The sequence below is a fragment of the Clavelina lepadiformis genome, chromosome 6 (genome assembly GCF_947623445.1).
Source record: "Clavelina lepadiformis chromosome 6, kaClaLepa1.1, whole genome shotgun sequence".
Classification (NCBI taxonomy): Eukaryota; Metazoa; Chordata; class Ascidiacea; order Aplousobranchia; family Clavelinidae; genus Clavelina; species Clavelina lepadiformis.
In genome coordinates, this window is record NC_135245.1 from 4141517 (window position 1) to 4166535 (window position 25019).

The following is a 25019-nucleotide window of genomic DNA, read 5'->3' on the forward strand; positions in this document are numbered from 1 at the left end:
ACCAATTCATTATCGCCAACCAACAATATTTACAAATGAATTAGTTAACAAAAAGGTGTAATAAGGACTGGAATTCACGTTTTGAGTATATTACTGAATAAATAGCTAGAAAACCGGAAAACAACTTGAAACCAGTGCTAAAGTAGTGCGATTTGGATAATTTCACTTGAACCATTAGCGAACCGAACACGTGTAAGCTTTTTGAATCTGATGTGTGGTGGCCGACACGTGACACAGAAGCTTTTTCTTAATTTTGCCAATTTTTCTATTGATTTTTATGTTTTATTTATTGTTTTTAATCTATTTTGTTAATTTTCACATTTTTTAAAAACGTTTTTGCATTATATTTTATAGTTTTTTTTTTTTTTTTTAAATATGTTTCTTTTCAAAATCATTATTTTTATAAAATATTTTTGTAATTAAATCTTTTTTATTTAAATGTTTTAAATTTATTTTTAATTAATTTTTTTAATTTAAGTTTTGAGAACCTTTTTTTAATTAAAAATATAATTAAATTTTTTTTAATAAAACATAAAACATTTCATAAAAATTTTCACACTGGGGGATTTTCACGAAATAAGTTGATTTTTTATCTCCAGAAGCCTCCTCTCTTCGAAGCCGAAAAGTGCCGAGGAAGTGTTTCCATGTCAGAAAATATCTTTTAGGGTACTGGAAGTTTGCTAGAGTAGACTTTAGAAGGTTAGTTAGGTTTTGTTGATGAATGTAATGTGATAAAACAAATTGTGTGATGGCTTGTTTTGGTTAATAACCTAGTTTGTCAACTTTTGAATGTACGAACAGTGCCGGTATATAGGACTACGGCACAAATTAACTACCAGTAGGTACCGTACCTCTGCATACCGTCATAAATCAGTCTGTTGGAAATTACTTTCCACACACAACAAGATGTGAGAATTAGCAAAGCTCTAACGCTAAAAAGAAATTTCGTGAAGCTTTAACCGAAATTTTGATTGAAACAAACAAATATGTTAATGACAGAATAATCTCAAAAGATCGTTAATATACTTAACAACATTTGTTCAACATTGAAGCAATTTATGTATTGCAAATATATCGGAAAAGTATCATTTATGTACATGCTAAACGTATAGGTAGAATTTTAATCATGTAGTTTCATTATCACAGAAAAAACTGTTAAGGATCGCAGGTATAGTATTCTACGCGTAGCCCTGCGTAATTGGTGTTCCAACTATGTAGAAGGATTTTAAAATATCTTGCTGTCACTGGAGCAGGAAAGTTGTTTCTGACGATAGTATGCGAGTCTCGATTACCTTGAAATATCTGAGAAAACAAACAAAAGCAATATTTAAAAAAATTCAATCACGTGTGTAATTGCATGGCATTTCTAATAAAGAAATGTGACTTGTTTAGTGAAGGTATCTATGTATTAAAGGTATAGCTTTAGCTATAATTAAAAGTGCGTTAAACGATGAGTTACAATAACTTTGCTGCTCTAAAACGTAACAGCAAATGCCAAATTAATTAGTCATCAGCTGTAACTAGATAAACATAACTCCACCAAAGTGAATTATTAATTTTTACTATTTTTTATCATTACCATTCATAGTATTCTTTGATAGACATACTTCATTTGCACTTTTTCTACATTTTAATTTGTTCTTTACATCTTTGATTTAAACGACCACACTTTACCTAAGAAATAATTCATAAAATACCAGACTGTATTTACCAAATCTTCTCCTCCACTATTTTGCATAATCTGCAAAGCGTCCTGGCTAAAGCCGTACGCTATTTTGTAACTTCTCACGTAGTATGACGAACTGCCTGGGTCACCTTGGGTTGCGACAGCCGCGACAGTTGTATTTTTCCTTAAATCCACTTGAAGCCAGTCAGTAGCATAAACTAAATAAAACAATTAAGAAACATACGGTTAGAAGCGAGAAATGATTCGATATTGCTTTATTTGTCAAAGTTTAATTAATATTTTTATCTGATTCCACAGTAATACTTATTACAAGTGGATGATAAACATTGGCTTGTAATTATATACAAAATGCTACGGTATACTTCTCATATGACAATAGCAAAAAGATAAGAAAAAGTTTCTGAAACACATCGCCAATTTAAACGAGGTAAAGGTTAACCTGGATGTAGTCGCCAACTGTTAGAATACTGCAGTCGAGCATACGTTGCTGGGTAACTGCTGTAACGCGACGCCGTAATATCACGGTTCTGTACTCTTCTGTCTTCCATACCAACAGTGTACCGACATAAACTTGCTGAACCCATATCATAAAATTACAAAACTAAGCAAAATTTAATTTAATTTAGTTTAACGTTGCTGATAAGTTTACGATAAAGATAAATACATCAATAGGCAATACCTAGCTATAAGGTAAATGTGTGGTATAAGATTAATCTACATTGCTTTTCGACAACTTGATTTTTAATTTACTTTTAAATGTTTCGCAATGTCTTCCTTTATACCCTGGAAGACATCTGCACAAGTAGTTTCTGCCACCTTCTGGAAAGCAAACTCCGCTTTGGCCACAAGGAGGATTGGCCATGTGACAAGGATTACCTATAAGACAAGTGTCTTTTAAAATATTTATATATATAATCTCAAGATCGCGTCATATAGCAATAATAATAGTAATTTATGTCACCCATATAACAATAATTTTTGATTTTGTTTTCGAATTAGTTTTTACTTTCTACTAAACATTCGTTTCCTTCGTATCCTTCATCACATTCACAAATTATCCGGCCGATTTCATTGATACAAGTTCCTCTTCCAGAGCATGAGCCGGGATCACAATGATCCACTGAAAACAAAATTTCACATATTTTGACAGGAAGACGGAAATTAATGTAACTTGCAGGTATATTTTAAAACGCGATTGCGTTCGACTTACAGACACACACAGGAGTATATCTTGTCCATTTCTTTTTATGACAAGTTGCAACAAGATAATTATTCACGTCGTAGGCCACTACATATTTGTTGTTGCATCTGTACGTAATGTTTTCTTTGTGTGGAACAAGCTGTCCACTCTGAGGAAATACTGTTCCGTTATTGGGCGCCGCCGGCACTACGCATTGGACCCCTGATCATAACATTACAGAAATCAAATTGATTTTAATTAAATTATTTATGTAACAAATTCGAACTATCATTTGTTTCGCAAAGGTAAATGCAATGTAACTAAAATCTATGATAAGTACGAGAATGCCGTTTTCAAATATACAATAAATTTAGCAAAAATACCTGAACCAAATTTGTCCTTGAGCTGTTCGCATTTTTTCAATTTGTCCGTAAGTGTTACGTATGTTTACCATACCATTATTTACAAACGGCATCCCACATAAACAGTTGATATATAGAGAGATAGCTCGTGTATGATTAAAAACCATAATTACTTATGGAGCAGTCATGTCCTTCGTAATCATCAGTGCAGTTGCATATATACGAGTTTCTATCGTTGATACAAGTTCCTCCATTTTTACAAGGCATGTGGTCGCATTGATCGACTAAATATTTGTTTGCATGTAATGGATTATACTCATAAACTCGTTTTCATCAATCAATCAATTAGCATTAAAAACTAGTCACAGTAATACTAACAACACTTTAACTGCCAGAAAAGGCCTTAAAAAATGATTTGGAGGAATCAGAAAGTGGAAAATGTTTTTTCGGGTATGCATAATTTGTATTTATAATTACACTTTCCAACATTTTGAAATATTTAATTTTGGCACTAGTTTGTTTTCTGTATTTTTGATTGCATTTTTGACGTCACTTTTTATGACAGCAGCCGCCTTACTTTAATAGTACCCTATGACGTAAGAGGAATAACTTTTTACTTGCAAGCAATAAAACATGCATTTTCTTGTACAGCAATAATAATTACAAAATAATAGCGTGTTTTTTTAAATAAAAGTTAGTTCCATATTTTTGGCCATTGTATAGAGTAAACATAAAATGTTTATGGTTATTATGTAATCACTCAACATTTTACAGGCCTGCATGAACTTTAAAACCAACAAAATTTGCAGTATATCACAAGTGAGGAGTATATCATGCCTATAAGTTGCCTCTCAAGTTTTTGTATGATTCCTTTGATAATTAATGAAACAACAGGAAATACAGTCTAAACGCAAAGGTAAGAGTTAAAGCATTCGTGTAATAATTGAAAAGCAATAAAAGATGGCTGGAAGTAAAGTAACAATATACCACCCAAGACGTCAAATAGGTCCCTGCTGCTATAATTGCTTGAAATATTCTGTAAACGCAGCAGAGTCATATACAAATGAGTGACAAACCTGTGATAGCGTAATGATGCAATTCACTCAGACGTTCGAGCTTTGCCGTGATATTTTCCAGAGTATCTTAGGAAGTAAAACAATTTTTTAGGTTTAAAAACATTTGGCAAAACATACTAAGTATAATATAAATTTCAGAATACAGTATCTCAATTTGTTGTCGTTGTATTATTGTATTATTGTATGTATTATTATTAAGCATATTGGACTTTTAAACACTATAATGGACATAAAATTCTGCACATGATATTTTATTTCACATGATACATGATATTTTACATATCAGGTACAATTTAACTTGAATGAAGCTAAGTTATTGAACAAGCGCTTAGACACACCTTCAAGTTTTTCAAACTTTGTGTACATCTGTGCAATTTCACTTGGATCACAACCGCAACGGCCGGGAATTCCCCGTGGTCCTTGCGGTCCAACTGCTAGCTTAAAACCGTCAATTACTGTTGAAGAATTTTGGGTTGGCGATAAAGGTATGGGTGTATAGGCTTCGCTATACGAGTTAATTGCCCCATTCCCCAAAGAATATGTCATTAAAAAAATCCACAAGAAACGCGGAAAAATCATCCTTATTCAATATTCTAAAACAAACATTATAAAGTTTGTATGAAATAACGAATAATAAAATCTAACTGACTTAATGAAACAAAAATGCTTACTATATCAAAAATTATATTGCCGTACGTTACATGCTCATATCTTTTGTAAATGTGCAGCAATGGTGCAACGCTAACATCCTAAATACGTTCAAATATTTGCCGGCAAAAACTCGTAAATTTTAAAATACTTTATTGCAGCAGAAAATTATTCATGAATCTCGGTGGGCCACAACTCACTATACACATGTAGTGCAAGCCTATTACTTTACCATAAGATTCACTGCTATCATCTTATAATATACGCACACTCCTGCAAAAAGCACTGCTATTGTGGACTTCTTTAGTCACAATGACATCAACTTAGATATTTGGTTGCTGCATTTATTACCTTGTTTTACTTACAAATTTAACGTCTAGTTGTTACAATCTTTCTGTCTTAATTCAAAATAATTTTTGAGAAACGTTTTTCATCGTTTTGCTTGCTCACATTGTTTTTCCTGCGTTTTTTCCCGCTTGCAGGTAAACAAAATTACAGTTCTCGCAAGGCTAAGAATTTGCAAAAATGTGGCGTTTTTCTGCCTGCAGGCAAAGGTCGATATTCTGCAAACAAATGTTGTCTGCAATGTGCAAGCAGTTTGAAACGTAACCACAACTCAAACACAATTGTGTGTAGACTATTTTGACGCCATTTTTGTTGTTAGTTTGGTGGTGCTTTTAAATGATATTGTTTGGAACATAGTTCGAAATGTTTATACTGTATACCGATATGTTTGACACGCATGCTATAAGCGTTCTGCTAACCCACCAGACTGATCTTAGTCTGATCAGTGATACTGATAAAGATAATTCAACATGCAGAGGGAAACGACATTGAAAAGAAAAGAATGATCATAATAAGATAATTTAGTTTCCACTAAATCGGTTGATGTGCATGCTTAACTTGAGTTTGTGATTGATTCTGTGTTCAATCAATATAATTCATAGTGCTAGCGACCTCGTTAAGTAGCTGCAACTAGCCTGCTGATCGCAATCAATTTCTAAGGCATCATTTAAGTTGCTGGGAGGAGTTAAGAAACTTAGACCCAAAGGATGAGATAAACAAGCGGATAATCATGGCCTATGTATACAAAGGATAACCCAGTAATTTAAATAAACTTTTCGTCATCTGGTGACGCAATTTGCCAATTCTGAACTTTGCAAGTTATATTTTGAAGTAGTTTTATGCGTTTCAACAGCATTGAAAACAATTAATAGTTGAAAAACTTTCGTCATGGAAAAACATTTAGTTTAAAGAATTCAATAAAAGAACCAACCTTTTTGGCTGCGTTTAAAATATCAACTTTCCACAAACAATTCCCTTTACTACGCCATTATTGGCGAAACTGAAGTTTTGAACAGAGCGTGGTAAAGTTTTAACTTTCCAAGTACTTGATGGCGCCGAACAAGATTGCTTGTTGATCGGACTTAAAATAGAAACTTTCTACAAACAACTCCCAAGCTCATTTAATTAAATGTAATTAAACTGTCATTGAAACTTCCATTGGTGAAAAAATAATTTACCCCGTGTTTACGAAAACAAGATGCCCTCGACTTAAAAAAAGCCTTAGAGCTGTTGCTGCCATAACGAGCTCTTTTGATACTGCATTTCAACACATCCACCTTCGGTTTGGTTGAAATTTCGAATCTGTCTGACTTGCTTAAGAAAAATGAACCAAAGCCTCCAAATTCAGGTTTGGTAGTCTTATTTTGTCAACGTTTAAAAGCAAAAACATATTTCAAGCATAGAAATAACCTCGTTATAAGTGGTAATTAACGGAAAGAAGAATAGAGGCAATACAAAGCAAAATGTTCGAATTTTTAACTATATTAAATATTGATGTTTTCATCTGAATATGCGCTTCACCATTATAACATTTATCTTACATACATGAACACAAACCCGAAGATGTCAAGGTTGTTACGTTGTAAAATTCCTGTTTGTATCACCACGTGTAACATTGGTTTAATTGTTGATTAAACTCGTTTTCATCGAAGTGACCTGGCTTAAATAAAGGTAAGAAACCCGGCTTAAAGTAAGGAACTTAGGGGAAGTCCAAACATAAATTGGCCTTAAATCAAAGAGTAGTTGTCAGTAAATATGCTGGACGATTTGTACTAATACGTTGTAATTAAGCAGTTATTGCCATAAATAAGTGGCAAAAAAACGCAAATTCATTGCTTAATTATGACGTAAATTGCGGTTCTTATTACGTCATAATAAATAAAACAATACGGATGCCTCAAGTATTTAAACCAGGTATGAATAGAATGTTTCGTGCGGCCAGTAAATCAATAGTAATAGGAATAACTAAAGAGTATACTTAAGTACATAACTGGAATATTTTGTGTTAAATATAACTAATCTACAGTAGCTTACCGTTGGTGTATTTGTACTAGTTAATGTAGATGCTAACCTATACAAATTTTCTAAACAACCTAAATCAATTTTTAGTAAAACAGTTGTTGTTTCATTTGTAAAAAACGCTGCAAGGTTTGGACAACAATACAGGAAAATTACTTAAAAAGTAATTTTCATAACAGTAAATTAAGGGAATCTGTACAACTCGACTTGCTGTGCAATCTGATTACAATTGACGTCAATTAATTGGGTTTAACGCGGTTCAACAACATTGTACCAAAATATTTGCTTCTAGCTGGTAATTACAGGTTTTGGTTTCAAAAGTTTTAATTTTAAAAAACCTATAAATTTAAAATGTCAATTCAAATATTTATAATATCCTTTTTTACGTGAATCCTTTATAGCCTTGATGATATCAGCTACTGGGGCCATCATTCTTTATTTTGGTTTCCATAACAGGACAAAACTGTCTTAAAACGGTATGTTTTAAGACAAATTGAACTTTTTACAAACCTATAACATCGCCAAATAGGCAAGCAAAAAATCTGAAACATAAAGTTGCTATATAAATTAATGGTGCAATTAGACCAAAATGCCAACGAAGCTGGCACAAATGTGATATTACTTGAAACAAATTGGCATAAAACATCGATACCACTAATCTGTAGTTTATTTCAATTCTACTTTTGCTATGTTCCTGTGTTCTTTTGTTGGTATGAACTTAACTCTTAACTCTTTCAAACGAGATGCATGGAAAAAGATGTCCAACGGAAATCCCATTGAAATCCCTCGTTTTCCTGTGGAATGGGATGGATAAATGAACATAGACGTATATCTACAAATCATTCAAGCTTTCAATGAAAGCATCAGAAGACACAATAAAGTTTTTAAGCAACGAATTTTACTTTTAATATGCTAATGGCTGTCTATTTTTAATTTACTAGCAATACCAGTTTTTTTGTACAAAAGCAAATAATTGCCTGCATAGATATCACATTAACACTTTAATGTAGAGTTTATGCTGCAAGAGTTGTGGCGAAATTTGCTGAGTCACGAGTGTTGAAGAATACCTTAATTAATAGCTACACCTTAATAATACCGTAATAATTACTCTTTGTCAGCTCCAAGTGGTGAGCAATGTTAAAATACGAACTGCAGTTTGAAAATCAATGGACGTGTCGTTTCTGCTGAAATTGCAAAACACAATGCACTTGGATCTCAATCAAACGCTGGACCAATTCCAAACGCAGCTTGTGGCCAATGTTGCGCTGTTGCTGGCTTCAGTGGCCCTTTCGACCAAGGTTTAAAACGAAATCACGCAGATGTATTTATCCTCGCTTCGAATCTTCAACTTCAAATCGTGATTGATGGTATTCAAGAGCAAATGCCTTTTAACATCTTCGGAAGCATGAACAATAACATGGTAAGATTTAAAAACTTTCAACACTTGACCAAATCATCACCTGGATTGAAGCGAGACGGTGTCATCAATAAGTCAGAGACCATTTCACATCATCAAAGCTGGTAATCCTTGAAATTGTGATTAATCCTGGAGCGCTCGCCAATTTGTTACAGAATTCGTCTGCCAGATACTTTCTTACAGCTTTCACGGTCAACAACAAACCAAGCGAGCAGAATAAAAGCAGCTCGCAATTGGATTATAATGTAAAACTCGTCGATTAAAAAATGTAAGAAGAGTCACTAACGTACTTGTACAATAAAAGCGATGATTAATACTTCTTTATAGCGGATTCGTGTAACACAACAAGAATGAAGGTTTTGACTCTGGGCCCGTACGTCTGGAATGACCTCTCGAACAACGTTCTGCATCAAACGAAAACCCAATTACACAACAATGCCAGCAGGCCATCAATCAGGAAAATACGCCAATAGCAGTTATGTGGTCAACTGTATTGAAGCGTTAAGCGGCAAATTAAATACGAATCCACAAAATAACGATAACGTGCATAAAGGAAATCTGTGTACGAAAAACACGTAAAAATACCAGAAACAACAGAAATTCGAAAGAAAGAAAACACCGATAATAAAAACAAATACAATATTTTGCCACAATCGTACCAGGCAATCGCTTAATTTTTGCTGTTGCAATGAAATATGATGCTTTTACCCCAAGTTATCAAGACTTTCTCCGTAATTAACTGGTGACACACTGTTAAAATCGCGTTGGGCAACCGTTTCAGCATGACGACCAACTCAAAAGCAAAATGATGGTTTGCAATCGACCTATGTTTCGCTAAACACATCTTTTTTATGCGTTAATCATACATCTGTGTGTTGTTAAGTCAGTGGATTGGTCACAAACCGCTTTCTAACAGCGGGGTGTAAAAACACCAAATTTTTACAAAAGGTACATTTTGACACTGGTCAAATTGTAAACTCCATCGATTTTCGCTTAATTACCGAAGCGCTAGGCCAAGAGCAAAAAGTTATCCACATCCTTTCTCTTAACCCATTTTTTCAAGAAAAGATAGAAAAAAGCGCGTGCTGCACCTACACTAAATTATGTTTGAACAAAATGGTGGAACAATTTTGATTACTTTACCTAAAAATAGGATTCACTAATTTTGATGATTAAAACATATTTAACAAGACAAAGCATGTCTATTTTTGTACGTTGCAATCTATAAATTGAACGTTTACAAACCTACTGACCTACTGCAAAACCAGAACCAACAAACAAGCCTTATTACTGCACGTTAGCATTAACATCACACAAATGAATAATGATGTCTATGGTCAGTGCAAATATTTACAGTCTGAGTTGGCAGTGAAAGCAGGTAAAGTAAAGGTCATGTCAAAGTAATGACGTTTGCAGTTCTATTTTGAATACTTTGTGAAAATATTATTTAGTAATGGTTGTCTCCTTTACGATCTACACAATGCAGTACACATAGGCTAAATGTGAACCAATAAATCATTTACATTGATAATAATAATTACTTTGTAGAAATTAAGGTGGATTCAAAGTAGCCTAATGTATATGAATCTAAAACGATGAGAGCACTTCGCAGTAAAGGTGACTTCAAGGAAAGCCAACGATCGACAATTTGCAAACCACGGGCTTTAAAAATTAACTAAGAACTTTAAATCAGCGTAGGTGTATCCAGTGACGTATAGTTGACGTTGTGGCGGAAGTTACGTCCACAGTACCACATAGACATCTAAAATTAGGTTTGACCTCAATTAATTGTGTTTTTCCATAAAATATTAGCCTATATATTGTTATAGTTACAGTATATTTGTTATAGCAGTCTATGGTTTTTAGTTTTTATTGACGTGTTTTCTCATTGGTTTGTTTGCGTGTCAATGTCACTGACCATGTTGACCGGTTAATTTATTTTACTCCTGTCACTGACAGTCGCACAGCATTTTATTTCGAGCCTGAAATAACAAGTGAAATACGGTACAGATTGGTTTATGCGGCATTAGTTAAAGCTCTAATTAAGGAACAGTCTAGACTCTTTAGACAAAGGGCCACCCAAACAAACAACCACTGCTGCAATGTCAAATGTGAAACTTTGCAGGTTTTTATTTTGCAGCTGGGTTAAGGTAGTTCATCAGCATTGTAATGAAACATTTGAAATTTTCCAGGAAATAATTTAGGTTTAATTCTAAAATTTTGGGTTACGCAAACGTGCTTGCCCTTATTTAAATTGTCATTATTCAAGAAATAATTTCCTTTATTAAGCATTTCTGCTACTACATGGCGCCAATGTTAACTCAATTTAAGTTTATAAATGCGTTTATGGTTTGTACTTGGCAGTGAGCTTTCTGGGAAACTTTATTGCAAAAACAACTTTTAATGCAAATCAAACTTGTTGACCACATGTAAAATGGCAACTACAGGCAAACAACTTCCACATTTCTATGTATTTTGAACTGCAGTGGAAAATTTATTTTGTTTAAATTTATTTTGTCTCGAGTCTTTATTATAAGAAGTGCACCAATTATGAAAAGTTTTCAGAACTGTCGATATGCGAGCAAGCTGTTTAGTGACTGAGTTCCCATATATTTAGGCCTATTACATTTTGGTGTTATTGACATTTCACATTATTTTTAATTTATGACAAAAATTATTACCAAAACACACAGTTTGTTTTGTACATTTGTATTGGTGGAACTTCTTTCAACAGCTGAATTCAAACGATATAAAGTTGCCATCATGACAACATTATTTGCAAAATAGAACTTTCTCCTATGTTTATTTCGCAAATACAATTTGTATTTGTAAAATAAGAATATAATTGTCTATAAATAAACCGTTATTACATCGCTGCTACAGAATATACGCTATAAGTGACGCAAACACAAAACATGCAAAAACGATTAATACATAACCCACTGCCTCCTACGTGTAACTCAGTATTTCATTAACATGTTTTTATGTTTCCTGTTTGGTTTATATAGATAGATATAATTAATAAATATAATTATATTGTATTTTTTATAGCAGTCTACGGTTCTTAGCTTTTTATTGATGTGTTTTCTCATTGCTTTGTTTGCGTGTCAATGTCACTGACCATGTTGACCGGTTAATTGATTTTACTCATGTCACTGACAGTCGCATAGCATTTTATTTTGAGCGTGAAATAACAAGTGAAATTCGGTACAGATTGGTTTATGCGGCATTAGTTAAAGCTCTAGGGTACGGTCTAGATTCTAGAGTCTAGACAAAGGACCACCCAAACAAACAACCACTGCTGCAATGTCAAATGTTAAGTTTTGCAGGTTTTTATTTTGCAGCTGGGTTAAGGTAGTTCATCAGCATTGTAGCGAAATACTTGAAATTTTCCAGGAAATAATTTAGGTTTAATTCCAAGATTTTGGTTTACGCAAACGTGCTTGCCCTTATTTAAATTGTCAATATTCAAGAAATAATTTCCTTTATTAAGCATTTCTGCTACTACATGGAGCCAATGTTACCTCAATTTAAGTTTATAAATGCGTTTATGGTTTGTACTTGGCAGTAAGCTTTCTGGGAAACTTTATGGCAAAAACAACTTTTAATTCAAAACAAACTTGTTGACCACATTTAAAATAGCAACGTCGAGCAAATAGCTTCCACCTTTCTATGTAATTTGAACTTTATTGTTTTGTTGAAATTTATTTTGTCTCCAGTTTTTGTCAAAAGAAGTGCACCAACTTTGAAAAGTTTTCAGAACTGTCGATATGCCAGCAAGCTGTTTTGTGACTGATTTCCCATATATTTATTAAATTTTGATGTTATTGACATTTCACAATTTTTTAATTTCCGACAAAAATTATTACCAAAACACACAGTTTGTGTTTGTTCATTTGTGTAGGTGAAAGTTCTTTCAACAGAGGAAATCAAACTTTAAAAAGCAGCCATCATGACACAAATCTTTGCAAAATAGAATTTTCTCCTATGTTTATTTCATAAATACAGTGTGTATTTGTAAAATAAGACTGTAATAGTGTATAAATAAATCGTCATTACATCGCTGCTACAGAAAATACGCTATATGTGACGCAAACACAAAACATGCAAAAACGATTAAAACATAATCCACTGCATACTGCGTGTAACTCAGTATTTCATTAACGTGTGATGACTTTCGTCAGCATTCCTGTTTGGCTTATATGGTGACAGAGGGTCTCAAGGTTTCGGACTTTGCAGTATAACTTTAACACCAAGTACTTAAAATTTCCCACGTGAAAAGATTTGGTTCCACGACTTCATATTTCAACGATGTTGTTGGTCAGGCCAGAAACAAATATTTTCAACATACAACTTCCTTCGTGACGTATTTCTTTCAACTACTGGCGTCATTGTCAACCACCTTGTGTTTTCGAGTAAATTGTTTTTAGCAATGTTTTGGAAAAACTTAACAAAAATAGTTAAATACCAGAGACAACGTTTTGATAAAACATTTTGAATTTAAATTGACTTATTCGTGTTAAAATTTGGTAAATTTACACTTGAAAAATTTTCTCAATTTTTACGACAATGTTCTGCAATATTGCATGAACCTTAAAGCTGCACTTGACAAAACATTTGAACTGACTACACCACGTGGGCTAAAAACCCTATTGTGATAAGATTTTACTATAGTTTATCTGTGATTTCTTTTCGTAAGCTTTGCGGCTCACGGAATGAGTGCTGGATAGGAAAGAAAAACGAAAAGAAAAAATGAAAAGAAAAAATGAAAAAGAAAAAAGAAAAAGGTTTTGTGCGTTGTGAGAAAAAGGATTTCCACAATTTTCAGTTCTTGCATGCTTGTGGTGTAAATTGTATTTGTGAGCGCTTTGAAGCACATAAAGACAACGTAGCATACTTCAGCAATGCAAGTTTTAAAGCGAAGATTGATGGAGGTGCTGCAAGGTTAGAGTATGAGGTTTTTAAATTATGACAAGGATTTTACCTTTAGTTGCACAAAATATACAAAAGAATGCATTCATCACTGAAGGGGACCTTTAAATACAGTAGCACCAAAACTATTGCACGTAGAAAATGTTTTCAGCAAATAAGTTTAGAAATTAAACCGACTGACTATAAGATTTTAGTCTCAGATTTGAAGCATTAAGAGTTTGTTGCAAAATTTAAAATGATTTCTCCACGTAATTTGTGGATATTGCTGATGACGTGTTCCTCGTGGAAAGGAGTGATGACCTTGGATAGAGAAGCGTGTGTGCCAATACGATTATCACCGAACCAGCAGGATACGTTACCAGATGTGGAAACGTTAAGAATTCAAAGAGGATTACCTGGAAAAGCTGGAGGAATTGGGCCAGTTGGATCCCAGGGAGCTCAAGGACCCAGAGGACTACCCGGGACTTGTGCTTGTGATCCGAGCGAAATTGCTCAAATACATGGTAAGTTCGAAAAATTGAATTTCATATTTATTAAACAATAACTGAAGTATTTAAACCGAATAACTTCAACTGCACGGTTATATTGATGACAGCCCAAGAAATAACCTTGTTTGTGATAAATTAGTGTCTATATGTTAATCGAATGGAAAATCGTCATTTCTTGTTATGGGAAATGCAAATGTTTGTAGTCTTCGGATTTTGACTCGTTCAAACTATATAAGATCATGTTTAAAATCTTTTCAAACCACTTTCAAAAATTAAAAAACTATATAAAATGGCTTGTGTTTTATCTCCTTAGTTTTCCTGGGAAATATAACCGCAAAGCTCGAAAGTTTGATTGCATTGCATCATTACGCTCTAAAAGGTTGGTCTTACTTTAAATATAATATTTTATAAAAATATATTATTACTGTCGTAAGTTTCTTTTACATTTCTTTTAGATATATTATTATAGCTAAGAGACAAGAGTAGTTTTTAAGGGTTGGAATTTATTCGTATCCTATAACCACACTTTAATCTTTCCAATTTTTTCGTTAAACGTCGCCATTTTGTTTTAACGCTAAGTGTTCACATACTATTTGAAATTTGAAACAATTTGAAAGAGCATCGTCTATATTCCTCACTGTATTATGGTTTATCTCCTGCCACGATATCATTTGTGGCATTTTTATCGTTTTTATTACCAAGTTAAAATATATAATGCAAATATATTTAGTCGATCAATGCGACCACATGCCATGTAAAAATGGAGGAACTTGTATCAACGATGGAAACTCGTATATATGCAACTGCAATGATGAATATGAGGGACATGACTGCTCCATAAGTAAATAGTTTTCACAATAATAATATAAACAAGTTTATTTGAATCGATTTTTGTGATACTTTTCGTGACGACTCATTGTTGGTAAAAATTGTTTACAATTTATTTGTATAGTTCGGTTTATAAAAAATTGCATTATTTTGCGCAGGAATCCAGTGCGTGGTGCCGTCGGCGCCCAACAACGGAACGATCTCTCGAGAAAGTGGTCAGCTGGTTCCTTATAAGGAAAACATTACATACAGATGCAACGATAGACACGTGGTGGCGTATGAAGTGAATAATTTTCTAGTTGCAACTTGTCAGAAAACTAAGCAATGGACAAAAGATACTCCAGTGTGCGTAGGTTGGTCTTTTAACTGACTTTAAATTTATTTTTTTATAAACAACAAGTCTAAATTTTGCATCTGTTTTTATCAAACTTGTAAAAATTTTCAGTTGATGATTGTAATCCCGACTCATGCTCTGGAAGAGGAACTTGCATAAATCAAATCGGCCGAACAATTTGTGAATGTGATGAAGGATACGAAGGAAGCGATTGTTCAGTTCAAAGTGAACTTTCTTGAAACAAACTCGACGATTATTGCAATAAATTCAAAGAATATTGTGATAATGACGTAATGGTGAGCTCAATCAACTCAAATCACTCATAATAGAAACTGTTTGTAGATAATCCCTGTGATCTATCTCCATGCGGTCAAAAAGGAATTTGCGTGAGAGAAGAAGATATGAACTATACACCTGCCGATGTCATGCTGGATATCTTGGAAAAAACTGCGAGACATTTATCGGTTTGTAAATTTCCTTCAAATAAATAAAAGCCGAGATATGGGTTCGGTGATTTTCGTTTTAAAAAAATTCAAACTTAAGATTATTTATTATGCGCAAGTCGGATATGCTTTTTCAGAATTATTTAGTAAGAACTATTATATTTATATTGATTTTTACAACCATTTAGATTATACCTTTATTTAACTCTTGTTTAACTCATTTTTGTAATTTCAGCAAGTGATTGTGTACGCACTGTTGGTATGGAAGACGGCAGAGTAGGAAATAACGATATTACCGCCTCACGGTCACTTAGCGGCTACCCACCGCATAAAGCCCGATTGAGACAAATAGGAAGTTGGGTGTCAGCATATCCACGTAAATGAGCAACTAGATGAAGTTTTCATTGTGACTTGACAAACTGCCGCAGTTACCAAATGTTGTTTTAATAATTTTAAATAAGTTTTTTTTCCGAACACAGAAATATATTAAATATTGTTCGAAAATTTTGTTTTGACATTTATGCATTTTATACGTTTTTATTAAAAATCTTTTACTTTAATTCGACATATATACGAGGAGAATGATTTGCGCACATTTTTCTTTATAGTTTTCTTACTTGTTTGTTAGCTCGGCGCGATGACTGGCTTCAAGTGGATTTAAAAACATCTACCACTGTCGTCGCCGTTGCAACTCAAGGTTATGGTGGATATTGGACAATAAGTTACAAAATAGCGCATGGCTTCACCGAGAACGATTTGCAGATTATACAAAACGACCAAGGACAAGATTTGGTAAGTTCAATCTTGTGGTTGCTAAATGATTGTTTCAGAGAGTTGACCGCAACAAAAACTAAATTACGTAAGCACCCATGCATGACTAAGTTAACTGTTAGTGTTCATGAAATGTTACGAAAATGGAACAGAAGCAATCGAAGGTTTCTGCATCGTTTATTGAAACTATGGTAGCAATTTTAACCATTAGCGTTTTAAGCACTATATAAGCATTCCAGGTTGATGTTTTGCAAACTTTGTGCTTATAAATTTTATCCAGTTGAATTTTTCAAATTATTAGTCACCATTTTCCTGCAGATTTTTCAAGGTAACCGGGACCACAATAGCGTCGTTAGAAACAATTTTCCAGCTCCAGTGACCGCGAGATATTTCCGACTTCTTGTACAAACATGGTATGGCCCTAGTGGCAATGTAGCAGCCCTTCGTGTAGAATACTATACCTGTTAACGGTTAAGAATTTCTGCAAAACTTTTCAATGAATATTTGTCATCTGCTATTGAACCTTTCCTCTATGTACCGTTTAGAATTGTTTGCAATCTCATAATTCATGTTATTAACGAGCAAAGTTTCTACTGTACAGAACAATTAACACACAAATACTAAACATGCTAGCTCTTGATAATGTGCTATGTGAGCAAGCAGTGCAAACGTTCGATTGAAGTGGTTTTGAGTATATAGCTGCATATGTCCAGGACAATATTAAGGGAGTTGATTTGTTTTGTAACTTCAGAATTTGTGACAAAGTTATAAGGCCTTGTCAGCAGACGTGGCTAAAGGGTAAACAAATTGACATATATTTAAAGGACATAAAATTGGTAATACGCAGCACTCTAAACATTAACATGTCATGAGATACCTCGTTGGCATCTCCGTTTTGCATTGCCGTAAATGGTACCCGGCAGAATGATAGAAAAAATAGGCTCTAGTAAATTAGTGTTGTTTTGGTCTTGTTATAATGTTTTAAATCACGTGACCGTTTAAGCATTATTAAAAAGTTTGTTACCAAGCAAATAGCAGCGGAAAAGCTTTAAAGCATAAACAATCGCCAACAATACATTTCTGGTCGTAGAATAGTTCCGTTCGCCTTTAACGATCGATTGTCATAAGCAAACACTTGTTCGCCGCCATCAACTTCCTGAGATAAGACATAACCAATGGCGACATCTGAAGCATAGGTGTCGAAAATAAAAGGTTTATTAAAATTGAAGAATGAATTGCATTGCTTGAAACAGGTGAGCTTATTAAAACACGATCTGGCACTCGCCAATCCAGAAAAACGTATTCCCTATATCAGTAAGTTTATGTAGAGATACTGCAATCAGTTCATTAAGTCTTTAATGAATGTTTTCTATAGTAAGAAGTCAATCCAAGAACACGTTTAACGTGTATCACGGACAGTCGAATTGGCCACTCCGTTACAACGCGAGCCTTGTCTGGATCGCATTTTATGCCCTATTGGGACACCACGTGATCAAAAAATGTGAACCTTGAACAAAAACAACGTACATTTCGTAGGCTTAAGAGTGAAGCGCGTATCTTTAAACCGCTCCAGAATTAATTCAGCCTATCCAGGTGTTCTTCAAACGTACAACCATATACAATTACATCATCGAGATTAGTTAAGACGCTGTTCCCCTCCACGCCATTGTTCGCATAAGGCGCTGAAAACGGTTTGGTGACACTTAATCACGCGACACTTAATCACGCGACGCTTAATCACCGACACATAATCACTAGGACATTTAATCACGCGACATTTAGTCACGCGACACATAATCACTAGGACATTTAGTCACGCGACATTTAATCACACATTTACAATGTTTATTTACATTTACAATTTACAGCAATGTTATGCATGGGAAATGTAAGCAACTGCACGAAGATAGACTAAAATCTCGCTTGACAGATAACGGTCAACTGTGTTTTGCACACGCAGTTTCAGTGCCTTGTACCGCATTAGAATAGAAGGTTGAGTACCAGCAATTCCTTGCAGAAACGTTGCACGTTGCATTTGAATGTCTTTTTCAATTCCCTGTATGAAAGTCCACAATGTCGGGTGGTGGCATTGAAAAAGCACTTGGAGACCAAAATGCCAACCTTCGACTGCATTTGTGGTTCTTGCAATGCAACCTGCCCCGGCTTCGTAATGATTCCAACTTTCGATTGGAAAGATGGCTGAGCCGTAATTTTCACCACGTCCCGGACGTCGTCTGCCTCTGATATATGTGTGTTCGAAATACGAAAGCAGCTCAGGCATCTTCTCGTGATCGGGCATGCTATCAGCTAAGATCAGAAATGACTCGACTACGTCAGAGGAAGGGACCATGGCTAAGGCTGGTAAACACCGAACAGCTGTTCTTAATTCGTCATTAGACTCGTAGTCACATTGTTGGTGTTGATTTGCTGGTGTAGATTTAAAGAAACATTATAGAGAAACGGGCGCAACGGAGTCAAAGACAATTGTCGGGGAGTTCTAAAAGAAAGACTAATAGCCTTTGGCTTTAGGCCAACCTTAAAAGCAATCCACATCGCCATCCCCACAGAGAGATGCACACGAGCTTGAATTACTGAATTTTCCTCACGCTTTTCCGACATCCAAGTGATTATGTGTCGCGTGATTAAATGTCGCGTGATTAAGTATCCAAGTCGCGTGATTAAATGTCCTAGTGATTATGTATCGCGTGATTAAGTGTCCTAGTGATTATGTGTCGCGTGATTAAGCATCGCGTGATTAAGTGTCGGTACACCGCTGAAAACTGGTAGTAAGAGTTATTCACCCCCTTAGGCCAAGACTTCTCAAACCTTTTGGTTCTGCGACCTCGTTATAGAAAAAAAATTCTATGAGACCCCTTGAGGGGTAACTTACATGTTAAAGATGTTAAAACAATAACCGCCCAATTACAAATCTCAAGTGGTATTTTGTCTCTAGCAAAATCATACAAGTGCACACAATCCACCGAAGTACAGTGACTGTAGTCTGCAGTAATAAAAGAATCTCGTAATGGAAACAGTAAAGCGAATAAAAAATTAACAAAAAACAATTCAATTTATAAAAATTAAACTTGTTTCACGACCACAAAATTACATTTTGTGACCCGAAACGGGGTCACGACCCACAGTTTGAGAAGCTCTGCCGTAGGCAATAAATTGAATTCAAAACGACCGACATGGCTTGTGAAGGCCGTAACCTTGGGCGTTGGGTCTTATTCATTGGTATCCGCCAATACTCTTGACTTCAAGCAGAAAAGTATTTACAACTCGCCAACTCGTCGAGACTATCGTTAATGCTCTGGTTCAGCAAAATATATTTCTTGGCTTTTTTAATTACCTGGCGGTAGTCGACTCACAATCGCGTCACATCTGCTTTCTTCTTCACCAACAAAATTGGACTGGACCAAAGCGACTTCAAGGTGCTTATTAGATCTTCTTTGTGCATGTTTTTGATAATATCTTCTACATGTATTTTCTGCTGAAATCCCGTCCGCCCTGCGTCTGTATCGTTGGATTGGCGCCTTGTATCTATAACATGATGAATAAATTCAGTGCAGCCAAGATTGTTTTTCCTAACTGAAAAGGCACTTTGGTGTTTTTTTTTAACTGCTAAAACCGCTTGTGTTTACTTGCCAGACAGCCCATCGTTTAAGTTGAACTCACCTTGTATCTTACGTGCCAGTTTACAGGATTATTTTGCAGGACCTTCGCGCATACAGTAGGTTAAAATGTTCACTGCAGAAACACATCCGTAACCAATATAACTGCTGTACTTTCGAATAAGATTCTCAATTAAGACACATAATTGCCGGGCAATTTGTAAGTCACATTAATTATTACAGAGATCGGGAAAACGGTGGTAACTTGCGTACCATTGGGTATTATAACGCTGTCGTCGCTAAAGTTTGCCAGCAACACTGGAACACGTGCATCAAACGCAGTCACAATACAACTAGCTGTAAAAATTCCATACTTAACTCTAAATTCAGTATTCCGCTCTAAATAAGCTGAAAAGGATAAACATATTCTCTATGGACGTCGTTGTTGAGTTTAGCCGACACGCTGATCTCGGAAGAAGGCGGAACGACTACGATCGCTGTCACAAAGATCTCGTTGCGTTTCAAGACAAGCGGCCGTTTTAGCAGAGGAACTTCAGCTTCGATTATAGACATGCTCATAAAAGTATAGCACAAAGCTCAATGATGAAACTTAAGGAAATCAAGGCCGATTATAAAATCATGCACTTAATTGGAACAAACAAAATGATCAACATCAAAGGTTAAACACCCAAGTGTGAACGAGACTTTACCTTGACCCACAATGACGAAGTCGCTGCCGCCGGCTCGGACAAAATGCGTTTCTTCCGGTGATGCTGACATGGGTGCTTTTTCAACATAGTTCAAACCATCCCAAAGCGATTTCTTGATGAGGAAAACGCTGGCACCAGTATCTACCAAGGCACATATTGCTTTATCTCGAAAAATTACCGTCACAAAACGGTGCAAATCTGTACTCGCTTTCTGTCCTGCAGTAATTACATTTTCAGTTATCGTAGAAATTTCTGTCGAACCTTCCACCAGTTTGGGTTCCCGTCAGACATCGTGACTGCTGTAAACAGACGAATCAAGATTGTTGTTACGACATCGCGGACGCCCCTTAACAAGATGCTTTACCGAACCGCATCCAAAACATTTATGACGGCGCCGGACGGTGTTGGTAGATAGGCACCGACCATCACCTTTATTCGAAAAATCCTTAAGCATTAGTTGCATCGATCTGTTCGTTGGCTTATCTCACTTATTAGTTCTGAAGCGGTTTCACAGTGGCGTTCTTTATACGCTTTCGTCTCTCGCTCCATACTTTACTTTGCTTAAAACGGCAGAAACGTCTTGGGATGAGGGCAGCGCTGAACAAGTTTGAGACGACTCCAGCCCCACTAAAACATTGGAGTTTGCGTTGAACACTGTGAGGCCATAAAATCACGTTCATACCTGAACGTTGCTGGTATGCTGGAGGCCAATCGCCGGTCTCTCTAACACTTGTTCAGTGACAAGTGCTGTACTTCGTTCCTCAGGCGGTTGTCGTCGTCTTAAGGGTAACATCTATTACCGAGCGCTTTCACCGCATAACAAATTCCGGCAAATCTTCTTGTAGCTGTTCGACACGCTGGACCAATTCCAAGCGCAGCTTGTGACATATTTTGGGCTGTTGCTGGCTTCGGTGGCCCTTTCGACTAAGGTTTAAAACGAAATCAAGCAGATGTATTTAGTATTTATCGTCGCTTCGAATCTTCCACTTCAAATCGTGATTGATGGCATTCCAGAACAAATGCCTTTTAACATCTTCGGAAGCATGAATAATAACACAATAAGATTTAAAAACTTTAAAACCTTTACCAGATCATCACCTGGATTGAAGCGATGCGGTGTCATCAATAAGTCAGGGACCATTTCACATCAGCAAAACTGGTAATCCTTGAAATAGTGATTAATCCTGGAGCGCTCGCCAATTTGTTACAGAATTTGTCTGCCAGATACTTTCTTACAGCTTTCACGGTCAACTACAAACCAAGCGAGCAGAATAAAAGCAGCTCGCAATTGGATTATAATGTAAAACTCGTCGATTAAAAAATGTAAGAAGAGTCACTAACGTACTTGTACAATAAAAGCGATGATTAATACTTCTTTATAGCGGATTCGTGTAACACAACAAGAATGAAGGTTTTGACTCTGGGCCCGTACGTCTGGAATGACCTCTCGAACAACGTTCTGCATCAAACGAAAACCCAATTACACAACAATGCCAGCAGGCCATCAATCAGGAAAATACGCCAATAGCAGTTATGTGGTCAACTGTATTGAAGCGTTAAGCGGCAAATTAAATAAAAATCCACAAAATAACGATAACGTGCATAAAGGAAATCTGTGTACGAAAAAAACGTAAAAATACCAGAAACAACAGAAATTCGAAAGAAAGAAAACACCGATAATAAAAACAAATACAATATTTTGCCACAACCGTACCAGGCAATCGCTTAATTTTTGCTGTTGCAATGAAATATGATGCTTTTACCCCAAGTTATCAAGACTTTCTCCGTAATTAACTGGTGACACACTGTTAAAATCGCGTTGGGCAACCGTTTCAGCATGACGACCAACTCAAAAGCAAAATGATGGTTTGCAATCGACCTATGGTTCGCTAAACACATCTTTTTTATGCGTTAATCATACATCTGTGTGTTGTTAAGTCAGTGGATTGGTCACAAACCGCTTTCTAACGGCGGGGTGTAAAAACACCAAATTTTTACAAAAGGTACATTTTGACACTGGTCAAATTGTAAACTCCATCGATTTTCGCTTAATTACCGAAGCGCTAGGCCAAGAGCAAAAAGTTATCCACATCCTTTCTCTTAACCCATTTTTTCAAGAAAAGATAGAAAAAAGCGCGTGCTGCACCTACACTAAATTATGTTTGAACAAAATGGTGGAACAATTTTGATTACTTTACCTAAAAATAGGATTCACTAATTTTGATGATTAAAACATATTTAACAAGACAAAGCATGTCTATTTTTGTACGTTGCAATCTATAAATTGAACGTTTACAAACCTACTGACCTACTGCAAAACCAGAACCAAAAAACAAGCCTTATTACTGCACGTTAGCATTAACATCACACAAATGAATTATGATGTCTATGACCAGTGCAAATATTTACAGTCTGAGTTGGCAGTGAAAGCAGGTAAAGTAAAGGTCATGTCCAAGTAATGACGTTTGCAGTTCTATTTTGAATACTTTGTGAAAATATTATTTACTAATGGTTGTCTCCTTTACGATCTACACAATGCAGTACACATAGGCTAAATGTGAACCAATAAATCATTTACATTGATAATAATAATTACTTTGTAGAAATTAAAGGTGGATTCAAAGTAGCCTAATGTATATGAATCTAAAACGATGAGAGCACTTCGCAGTAAAGGTGACTTCAAGGAAAGCCAACGATCGACAATTTGCAAACCACGAGCTTTAAAAATTAACTAAGAACTTTAAATCAGCGTAGGTGTATCCAGTGACGTATAGTTGACGTTGTGGCGGAAATTACGTCCACAGTACCACATAGACATCTAAAATTAGGTTTGACCTCAATTAATTGTGTTTTTCCATAAAATATTAGCCTATATATTGTTATAGTTACAGTATATTTGTTATAGCAGTCTATGGTTTTTAGTTTTTATTGACGTGTTTTCCCATTGGTTTGTTTGCGTGTCAATGTCACTGACCATGTTGACCGGTTAATTTATTTTACTCATGTCACTGACAGTCGCACAGCATTTTATTTCGAGCCTGAAATAACAAGTGAAATACGGTACAGATTGGTTTATGCGGCATTAGTTAAAGCTCTAATTAAGGAACAGTCTAGACTCTTTAGACCAGTGATTCCCAAACTGTGTGCCGCGGCACACTAGTGTGCCGCCACAGATTCTCAGGTGTGCCGCGAATCTTTTTGGAATTTTGGAAAAGAACTTATAAATATTTAAAATAAGGCATGCAGACAAGCATATGCGACTTAAAAGCTTTCTAGCTGCTTCAATAGCTGAGAAATAAGCACATGTGACGATGAAACCAATTATAGCATTGTTGATAGAGTAGGGTAATTTTTTAAAGCAACATTTCTTCTCTTGTAAGTGTGCCGCGAGCGTTTTCTAATTTTTCTAGTGTGCCACAAGCTGAAAAAGTTTGGGAACCACTGCTTTAGACAAAGGGCCACCCAAACAAACAACCACTGCTGCAATGTCAAATGTGAAACTTTGCAGGTTTTTATTTTGCATCTGGGTTAAGGTAGTTCATCAGCATTGTAATGAAACATTTGAAATTTTCCAGGAAATAATTTAGGTTTAATTCTAAAATTTTGGGTTACGCAAACGTGCTTGCCCTTATTTAAATTGTCATTATTCAAGAAATAATTTCCTTTATTAAGCATTTCTGCTACTACATGGCGCCAATATTAACTCAATTTAAGTTTATAAATGCGTTTATGGTTTGTACTTGGCAGTGAGCTTTCTGGGAAACTTTATTGCAAAAACAACTTTTAATGCAAAACAAACTTGTTGACCACATTTAAAATAGCAACGTCAGGCAAACAACTTCCACATTTCTATGTATTTTGAACTGCAGTGGAAAATTTGTTTTGTTTAAATTTATTTTGTCTCGAGTCTTTATTATAAGAAGTGCACCAATTATGAAAAGTTTTCAGAACTGTCGATTTGCCAGCAAGCTGTTTAGTGACTGAGATCCCATATATTTAGGCCTATTACATTTTGGTGTTATTGACATTTCACATTATTTTTAATTTATGACAAAAATTATTACCAAAACACACAGTTTGTTTTGTACATTTGTATTGGTGGAACTTCTTTCAACAGCTGAATTCAAACGATATAAAGCAGCCATCATGACAAAATTATTAGCAA

The 25019-nt window shown here is 35.2% G+C and overlaps 2 protein-coding genes across 2 annotated transcripts; one reads left to right on the forward strand and one right to left on the reverse strand.

Moving 5' to 3' along the window:
- Positions 1 to 1056: 1056 nt before the first annotated feature.
- Positions 1057 to 5339, reverse strand: LOC143462919 (lactadherin-like). The gene is made up of 9 exons (XM_076961234.1): positions 4644 to 5339; positions 4306 to 4371; positions 3403 to 3513; positions 2898 to 3089; positions 2694 to 2807; positions 2438 to 2563; positions 2127 to 2261; positions 1712 to 1884; positions 1057 to 1302 (listed from the first exon to the last, which is right to left on the reverse strand). The coding sequence occupies exons 1-9, from the start codon at positions 4882 to 4884 to the stop codon at positions 1156 to 1158; spliced, it is 1305 nt and encodes a 434-aa protein (XP_076817349.1). The 5' UTR covers positions 4885 to 5339; the 3' UTR covers positions 1057 to 1155.
- An 8528-nt stretch (positions 5340 to 13867) lies between these two features.
- On the forward strand, positions 13868 to 16760 carry LOC143461554 (EGF-like repeat and discoidin I-like domain-containing protein 3). Its single transcript, XM_076959307.1, has 9 exons — positions 13868 to 14169; positions 14468 to 14533; positions 14885 to 14995; positions 15141 to 15335; positions 15428 to 15541; positions 15659 to 15784; positions 15995 to 16135; positions 16388 to 16551; positions 16683 to 16760. Exons 1-9 carry the CDS (start codon positions 13902 to 13904, stop codon positions 16758 to 16760), a joined length of 1263 nt encoding a protein of 420 aa, XP_076815422.1. The 5' UTR covers positions 13868 to 13901.
- The last annotated feature ends 8259 nt before the right edge of the window (positions 16761 to 25019 follow it).

What these genes read in the sequence shown, in the direction of transcription:
- LOC143462919 (XM_076961234.1), bottom strand. Translation starts at nt 4,884, where the DNA reads ATGATTTTTCCGCGTTTCTTGTGGATTTTTTTAATGACATATTCTTTG. An exon ending in ATATACTCCTGTGTGTGTCT is followed by an intron (nt 2,808 to 2,897) that starts GTAAGTCGAACG and finishes TTTTGTTTTCAG; the next exon opens with TGGATCATTGTGATCCCGGC. An exon ending in CAGTTGGCGACTACATCCAG is followed by an intron (nt 1,885 to 2,126) that starts GTTAACCTTTAC and finishes TGTTTTATTTAG; the next exon opens with TTTATGCTACTGACTGGCTT.
- LOC143461554 (XM_076959307.1), top strand. Translation starts at nt 13,902, where the DNA reads ATGATTTCTCCACGTAATTTGTGGATATTGCTGATGACGTGTTCCTCG. An exon ending in CGAAATTGCTCAAATACATG is followed by an intron (nt 14,170 to 14,467) that starts GTAAGTTCGAAA and finishes TTATCTCCTTAG; the next exon opens with TTTTCCTGGGAAATATAACC. An exon ending in GCATCATTACGCTCTAAAAG is followed by an intron (nt 14,534 to 14,884) that starts GTTGGTCTTACT and finishes AAATATATTTAG; the next exon opens with TCGATCAATGCGACCACATG.